Here is an 8,145-nt window from a genome sequence, read left to right on the forward strand (position 1 = left end):
GATTTGCACTTTCACAACAGGATAATCGGCTATAATGACGTAAGCGCATAATATTTTTTTGAGAAGAAGTTGACCTATTGCAGGGCATGCATTATATACACTCCTCACCACTGCATTATCACGGCGATCTGTCGATGCAAGCCTGTTTTATTAACAGCCGTTTCACATTAAAAATTGCTCAGTCAGGATACCAGCGAATTTTTTCTTTGCTGGTGAAGAACAACAAAACACCACGGGGATCAAGGAGCGAAGATGTTTTCCGGTTCGGGACAATATGCAGCGATGTGATTAAGCAAACAAGTACCGCATGAGTTTTTCGGGAGATGCTAATGCTATGGTGCTTATTCTTAATAAGAATAGCTCTCTAATTACATAGAGTTTTTTTTTATGTCACAGTCGATGTCAAAGTGAAAGACCCTATTAATTTAACCCCACTAAACAATGTCATCGCCCATTGCGTTTCCACCGAGCCATCCCAACGCCCAACGTGCCAGACTATTCTTACTGTTTTTCGCAAACTGCCAAAACTACCGAAAAACGTCGTGTCACACATGCTCTCGCTGTTGGATCGACAAGCGCACGATCTAGAGGAAAAGGTCAAAATCAAGACTGCTGACTTATTGGATGAGATGCGCAAATCCGATTCGCTTCTTGCCGAAATTCTTCCGCAGTAACTATTGTTTTACGCATAAACTCTGCGAATCGTACATTATTAACTATTAAGTAACTGTTTTTGGAGGTCGATTATTCAGCGTTTACGAAATAAAGAACCAATCACCGCGGAATCATTCAGCAGTGTGTCCATTCTGTTCAGTGATATTCCGGCTTTTGCCATACTTCTGCAACGCTGCACTCCCATTGAGTTGATAAGTATCCTGAATGATACCCATTCAGAATTCGACGGCGTCGTCCACGATTTCAACGCATATAAAGTGGAAACCATAGGCGACTGTTATATGGTATATTGTCAAATTTTTGCAAAATCTCGAGAAACCATAAAATTAGGTCTTCAGGTTGGTGTTTCATTTTCCCACAGATCTCCAGTGGTGTCCCATTGCCAAATGATGACCACGCCGGAGAGCTTTGTCAGCTGAGTTTGGCATTGTTGGAAGCCCCGCTGACTTTTCAAGCAGCTCATGATATTGTTTTAACCGCACGAATCGGGATCAACTCAGGTGTGTCTGATCAAACAGGCTGAAGCAGCATTTAGTTTGTCACCGGCAGCAATGTCTATTACCCGCAATGCTCAACATAAAAATTAGCGTGAAATACTAAATGATGGTTTTTTTTAATTTCTATGTAATTTTCAGGTCCTATTGTTGCCGGAGTGATCGGTACAAAGTCTCCTCGATACTGTCTGTAAGTTGTATGTTAACAAATTATTACCCTGCTAAGTTTGGGTCCCACTTTGCAAAATACCGCAAAAACCGAGGAGTAAACCCTTAATTTGCGCCATTCGACACGCTCGACCGTGGCTGATCATATCGCTGATGTCACGCTTCCATTTTTCGAGCCTGTTTTCGTTAGCCTGTGACACTGGTATTTGATTTGCTATCGTATTAAATATTCATTTTTAACAAGGAAGCCAGATTTACTACATCGTGCGTTTGGCAGATTTGGGGATACGATAAATACGGCCAGCAGGATGGAATCAACCGGGACCGGTATGTTGAATTAAGGATGTTCGTTACTCTCGGCTTAACTATGAAACGATATCGATGTAGACTTAATAATGTGGTGTTAAGTAATGATGTGGAATTAAGACGCATGGATAAAGTTTCTGTACCGGTAGCTACGAGTATGTGACACATGCATTTGTAGCTTCATTTTCTCTCTTTATTTAGCTGGTAAAATTCATATCAGCCCGGAAACATACAAACTGGTTTCCCGAGACCATGCACTAAAATTTGTGGATCGAGGCGAAATACTTGTGAAGGTCAGCCTTAAATTTTTAACTTGCTGTAACAAGCACGTAGCGAATATTTCGATGCGTCTCCTTTGATGTTCCCCATTTCTTGATAACAACGTTTCTTTCCTTTAACTTATGCACAAATTGGTTTTACAGGGCAAAGGCGTGATTAATACTTATTGGCTCGAAGCAGTCCCTGAAAACCAGAGAAACGTGCCCATAATTAAATTAATTTTGGCCTATTACCGATTTATCGGCAAAGTCTCCTGATCGCTGTAAGTTGTATGTTAACAAATTAGTTACCCTGTAATTTTGTCCCACTTTAAGTTACCGATAACCGAGGAGTAAATCCCCAATTTGCGCCATCACAGCTCGCCGTGCCTATCTATCGTTGATTCGACGCTTATTGCGAGCCTGTTTTCGTCCTGTCCTGTATTTATTTGTATCGTATAAATATTCATTTTGCCTTTACGTAATCGGAGCAGCTTCGTACTGTTCCGATCTTACTGTACTCTCACCCATAGCGCACGAACTGCATGGTAAATAAATTACACCTCTTCAAGCATCGAAGTCCGTGAACTTAGACAGCATGAATTATGTGAATCTGAAATGCGAATGCCATTTTATAAACATTTAATAAATTCAAACTCAAATAGATCGTATGTTACGTAACCGCATTGTGACAAAGTGTACCGAAATTATCAGGCATCCCCCCTCAAGGCCTCAAGTACTGCGCAACGCAGTAAAAAAATGCGTTTCAGTTTCCAAGCATCAGTACATGAAAAAAGGCGGCTTTTCTTAAACAACGTTTTTGTAAATGGGTTTTTTATTATTTTGTTTTTGAGCAGCCAGTTTAAGCATCAGGTTTTGGGTGCGTAACTGGTATCCGTACTGCCGTGCGGTTGGCCTGCTGCAGTACCGGAAGGGGCGATGATCATTCGGTTAGAAAAGCGTTTCATACTAGGTCTAGTTGACGCTCTGTAGAAAATAGTTAACACTGCAATAATTCCAGCAATAATCCAGATCTATCCTGGTACGTTTCGGCCCTGCAGTGGAGTGCCTGAAATACTTTAATGAAATCAACTTTCTTATTTTTATCAGCAAGTATGTATTTTTAAATTCGGTACGAGGAAGAGCAAGTTAATAGCCCGGTAACATAGGTATTGTCGTACTGCGTAATGTGTAGGAGTCGTGTCCATTCATTTTGGCCACCGTTAATTTTGGCCACCATTCATTTTGGCCACCATTCATTTTGGTCACCACTCATTTTGCCCACCACTGATTTGGCTACCGCGTTCGATTTTCCTAGGTTATTCTTACGTTATTCTTAGGTTTTCATAAGTTTTTTTTCTTTGGTTTTATACTCGTACGTACATATTTATATATATGTATTCTTAGGCTTTTTTTGTAGATTTTATGTGTACATACGTATATGTTTTCTTAGGTTTTTTTTTCTTAAGTTTTATAAGTAAGTACTCACAAAAGGCTGTGAGTCGAGAAATGTTTGTTTTATATGTTTATTCTTATGCTGGATTAATACTTATCTGTTTCCCTCAAAACAGTCGAAAAAGTCGAAACAGATGAAAAAGTATGAGGATAAGAAAAACAGGTTTTCTGTGGGCATCTAAACAGAAAGTATGAACATGCTACACATTTTCGAAACAGTCATCTGTTTTGAAAATGTTTCATCTGTTTTGCCAAATGTTTTGGAAAATCAAAATCATTTGCAAAACAGAAATGTTCTGCTTTCGACCAATCACGATCAATGTGGGCAATACAGCGGTAGTGTAAATTAAAACTATAGGATGTCGAACAATTAGAGTTCAGAGAAACTGATTCAAGTAAAATGCTCGTACGAAATGAATGAAAAACAACTCCATATCCTGGTGCACCGTCAAATAGCGGATCTTTCGAAAATCGTGGATAAAAAATGCAAAAAGGTTCAGTCGTTCTTTTTCGTTTTGGATCGAATCGTGTACGATATCTGAAATGCCACCGAAACGCAAAAACGCACCCGCATCCAGTGACCTTCCGCCTACATTACCAAAACCTCCTGCAAACTGGACGAAAGCTGAAAAGTTGCTCTTGATTGAAGAAGTACAGGAACTGCCGTTGTTGTGGAACAAAAAGACATGCGATTACAAGGAAGCCCACAAGAAATCCATGGCCTGGAACTTAGTTGCGGAAGCGGTTGCCGAAAAGGGACCAGTAGCCCGAACAGGTACGACTATCTGAAACTTTAAAAAAAATTTCATTCTCAGTGACTTTCATTTATTAGTAAAATTTAAAAAAATTAATATGCAACATCGGAGAATACGTCATGCCATTCTTTAACGCCTACAAAATAGGTATGGCACGTTTTCTACACGTCAGTTTTTTAGAACGCGGAATCACGCTTGTAGTCTGCGTTGACCGCCGTTGTCAACCTGTTGCTTTGCGTTGTCCACCCGTTGTATTGCGTTGTCCACCCGTTGTCCTCCGTTGTCCACGCGTTGCCTTGCGTTGTCTATCCGTTTTCCTCCGTTGTCCACGCGTTGCCTTGCGTTGTAAACCCGTTGTCTTGCGTTGTCCACCCGTTGGCTTGCGTTGTCCACCCGTCGTCCTCCGTTGTCCACCCGTTGCCTTGCGTTGTCCACCCGTTGTCTTGCGTTGTCCACGCGTTGCCTTGCGTTGTCTACCGGTTGTCTTCCGTTGTCTTCCGTTGTCCACCCGTTATCCTCCGTTGTCCACGCGTTGTCTTGCGTTGTCCACCCGTTGTCCTCCGTTGTCCACGCGTTGCCTTGCGTTGTCTACCGGTTGTCTTCCGTTGTCCACCCGTTGTCTTCCGTTGTCCACGCGTTGCCTTGCGTTGTCCACCCGTTGTCTTGCGTTGTCCACGCGTTGCCTTGCGTTGTCCACCCGTTATCCTCCGTTGTCCACGCGTTGCCTTGCGTTGTCCACCCGTTGTCCTCCGTTGTCCACCCGTTGCCTTGCGTTGTCTACCGGTTGTCTTCCGTTGTCCACCCGTTGTCTTCCGTTGTCCACCCGTTGTCTTGCGTTGTCCACCCGTTGGCTTGCGTTGTCCATCCGTTATCCTCCGTTGTCCACGTTGTCTTGCGTTGTCCACCCGTTGCCTTGCGTTGTCCACCCGTTGTCTTGCGTTGTCCATCCGTTGTCCTCCGTTGTCCTCGCGTTGCCTTGCGTTGCCTACCGGTTGTCTTCCGTTGTACACCCGTTATCCTCCGTTGTCCACGTTGTCTTGCGTTGTCCACCCGTTGTCCTCCGTTGTCCACCCGTTGCCTTGCGTTGCCTACCGGTTGTCTTCCGTTGTCCACCCGTTGTCTTCCGTTGTCCACCCGTTGCCTTGCGTTGTCCACCCGTTGTCTTGCGTTGTCCACCCGTTGGCTTTCGTTGTCCATCCGTTGTCCTCCGTTGTCCACCCGTTGTCTTGCGTTGTCCACCCGTTGTCTTGCGTTGTCCACGCGTTGTCCTCCGTTGTCCACCCGTTGCCTTGCGTTGTCCACCCGTTGTCCTCCGTTGTCCACGCGTTGCCTTGCGTTTCTACCGGTTGTCTTCCGTTGTCCACCCGTTGTCCTCCGTTGTCCACACGTTGTCTTGCGTTGTCCACCCGTTGTCCTCCGTTGTCCACCCGTTGTCTTGCGTTGTCCATCCGTTGTCCTCCGTTGTCCACGCGTTGCCTTGCGTTGTCCACCCGTTGTCCTCCGTTGTCCACGCGTTGCCTTGCGTTGTCCATCCGTTGTCCTCCGTTGTCCACGCGTTGCCTTGCGTTGTCCACCCGTTGTCTTGCGTTGTCCACCCGTTATCCTCCGTTGTCCACGCGTTGCCTTGCGTTGTCCACCCGTTGTCCTCCGTTGTCCACGCGTTGCCTTGCGTTGTCTACCGGTTGTCTTCCGTTGTCCACCCGTTGTCTTCCGTTGTCCACCCGTTGTCTTGCGTTGTCCACCCGTTGCCTTGCGTTGTCCATCCGTTTTCCTCCGTTGTCCACCCGTTGTCTTGCGTTGTCCACCCGTTGCCTTGCGTTGTCTACCGGTTGTCTTCCGTTGTCCATCCGTTGTCCTCCGTTGTCCACGCGTTGCCTTGCGTTGTCTACCGGTTGTCTTCCGTTGTCCACCCGTTATGCTCCGTTATCCACCCGTTTTCCTGCGTTGTCCACGCGTTGCCTTGCGTTGTCTACCGGTTGTCTTCCGTTGTCCACCCGTTATCCTCCGTTGTCCACGCGTTGTCTTGCGTTGTCCACCCGTTGTCCTCCGTTGTCCACCCGTTGTCTTGCGTTGTCCATCCGTTGTCCTCCGTTGTCCACGCGTTGCCTTGCGTTGTCTACCGGTTGTCTTCCGTTGTCCACCCGTTATCCTCCGTTGTCCACCCGTTGTCTTGCGTTGTCCACACGTTGTCCTCCGTTGTCCACGCGTTGCCTTGCGTTGTCCACCCGTTGTCTTCCGTTGTCCACCCGTTATCCTCCGTTGTCCACCCGTTTTCATGCGTTGTCCACGCGTTGCCTTGCGTTGTCTACCCGTTGTCTTCCGTTGTCCATCCGTTGTCTTCCGTTGTCCACGCGTTGCCTTGCGTTGTCCACCCGTTGTCTTGCGTTGTCCATCCGTTGTCCTCCGTTGTCCACGCGTTGCCTTGCGTTGTATATCGGTTGTCTTCCGTTGTCCACCCGTTGTCTTGCGTTGTCCACCCGTTGCCTTGCGTTGTCCACCCGTTATCCTCCGTTGTCCACCCGTTGCCTTGCGTTGTCCACCCGTTGTCTTGCGTTGTCAACCCGTTGTCTTCCGTTGTCCACCCGTTGTCCTCCGTTGTCCACGCGTTGCCTTGCGTTTCTACCGCTTGTCTTCCGTTGTCCACCCGTTATCCTCCGTTGTCCACACGTTGTCTTGCGTTGTCCACCCGTTGTCCTCCGTTGTCCACCCGTTGTCTTGCGTTGTCCATCCGTTGTCCTCCGTTGTCCACGCGTTGCCTTGCGTTGTCCACCCGTTGTCCTCCGTTGTCCACGCGTTGCCTTGCGTTGTCCATCCGTTGTCCTCCGTTGTCCACGCGTTGCCTTGCGTTGTCCACCCGTTGTCTTGCGTTGTCCACCCGTTATCCTCCGTTGTCCACGCGTTGTCTTGCGTTGTCCACCCGTTGTCCTCCGTTGTCCACCCGTTGCCTTGCGTTGTGTACCGGTTGTCTTCCGTTGTCCACCCGTTGTCTTCCGTTGTCCACCCGTTGTCTTGCGTTGTCCACCCGTTGGCTTGCGTTGTCCATCCGTTATCCTCCGTTGTCCACACGTTGTCTTGCGTTGTCCACCCGTTGCCTTGCGTTGTCCACCCGTTGTCTTGCGTTGTCCATCCGTTGTCCTCCGTTGTCCACGCGTTGCCTTGCGTTGCCTACCGGTTGTCTTCCGTTGTACACCCGTTATCCTCCGTTGTCCACCCGTTGCCTTGCGTTGTCCACCCGTTGTCCACGCGTTGCCTTGCGTTGCTACCGGTTGTCTTCCGTTGTCAACCCGTTATCCTCCGTTGTCCACACGTTGTCTTGCGTTGTCCACCCGTTGTCCTCCGTTGTCCACCCGTTGTCTTGCGTTGTCCATCCGTTGTCCTCCGTTGTCCATGCGTTGCCTTGCGTTGTCTACCGGTTGTCTTCCGTTGTCTACCGGTTGTCTTCCGTTGTCCACCCGTTATCCTCCGTTGTCCACCCGTTGTCTTGCGTTGTCCACACGTTGTCCTCCGTTGTCCACGCGTTGCCTTGCGTTGCTACCGGTTGTCTTCCGTTGTCAACCCGTTATCCTCCGTTGTCCACACGTTGTCTTGCGTTGTCCACCCGTTGCCTTGCGTTGTCCACCCGTTGTCTTGCGTTGTCCATCCGTTGTCTTCCGTTGTCCACGCGTTGGCTTGCGTTGTCCACCCGTTGTCTTGCGTCGTCCATCCGTTGTCCTCCGTTGTCCACGCGTTGCCTTGCGTTGCTCACCGGTTGTCTTCCGTTGTCCACCCGTTGTCTTGCGTTGTCAACCCGTTGGCTTTCGTTGTCCACCCGTTATCCTCCGTTGTCCACCCGTTGCCTTGCGTTGTCCACCCGTTGTCTTGCGTTGTCAACCCGTTGGCTTTCGTTATCCATCCGTTGTCCTCCGTTGTCCACCCGTTGTCTTGCGTTGTCCACACGTTGTCTTGCGTTGTCCAACGTTGTCCACCCGTTGCCTTGCGTTGTCCACCCGTTGTCTTGCGTTGTCTACCGGTTGTCTTCCGTTGTCTACCGGTTGT

The 8,145-nt window shown here is 48.2% G+C and overlaps 1 protein-coding gene across 1 annotated transcript; it reads left to right on the top strand.

Annotated features, from left to right (window-relative positions):
* The first annotated feature begins 240 nt into the window (after positions 1 to 240).
* Positions 241 to 2,179, top strand: LOC129592273 (atrial natriuretic peptide receptor 1-like). The gene is made up of 8 exons (XM_055488265.1): positions 241 to 300; positions 397 to 670; positions 740 to 959; positions 1,037 to 1,175; positions 1,311 to 1,359; positions 1,615 to 1,664; positions 1,845 to 1,936; positions 2,066 to 2,179. Exons 2-8 carry the CDS (start codon positions 552 to 554, stop codon positions 2,177 to 2,179), a joined length of 783 nt encoding a protein of 260 aa, XP_055344240.1. The 5' UTR covers positions 241 to 300; positions 397 to 551.
* Positions 2,180 to 8,145: the final 5,966 nt, after the last annotated feature.

This window comes from Paramacrobiotus metropolitanus, unplaced genomic scaffold (genome assembly GCF_019649055.1).
Source record: "Paramacrobiotus metropolitanus isolate TYO unplaced genomic scaffold, Prichtersi_v1.0 Parri_scaffold0000051, whole genome shotgun sequence".
NCBI classification, from domain to species: Eukaryota; Metazoa; Tardigrada; class Eutardigrada; order Parachela; family Macrobiotidae; genus Paramacrobiotus; species Paramacrobiotus metropolitanus.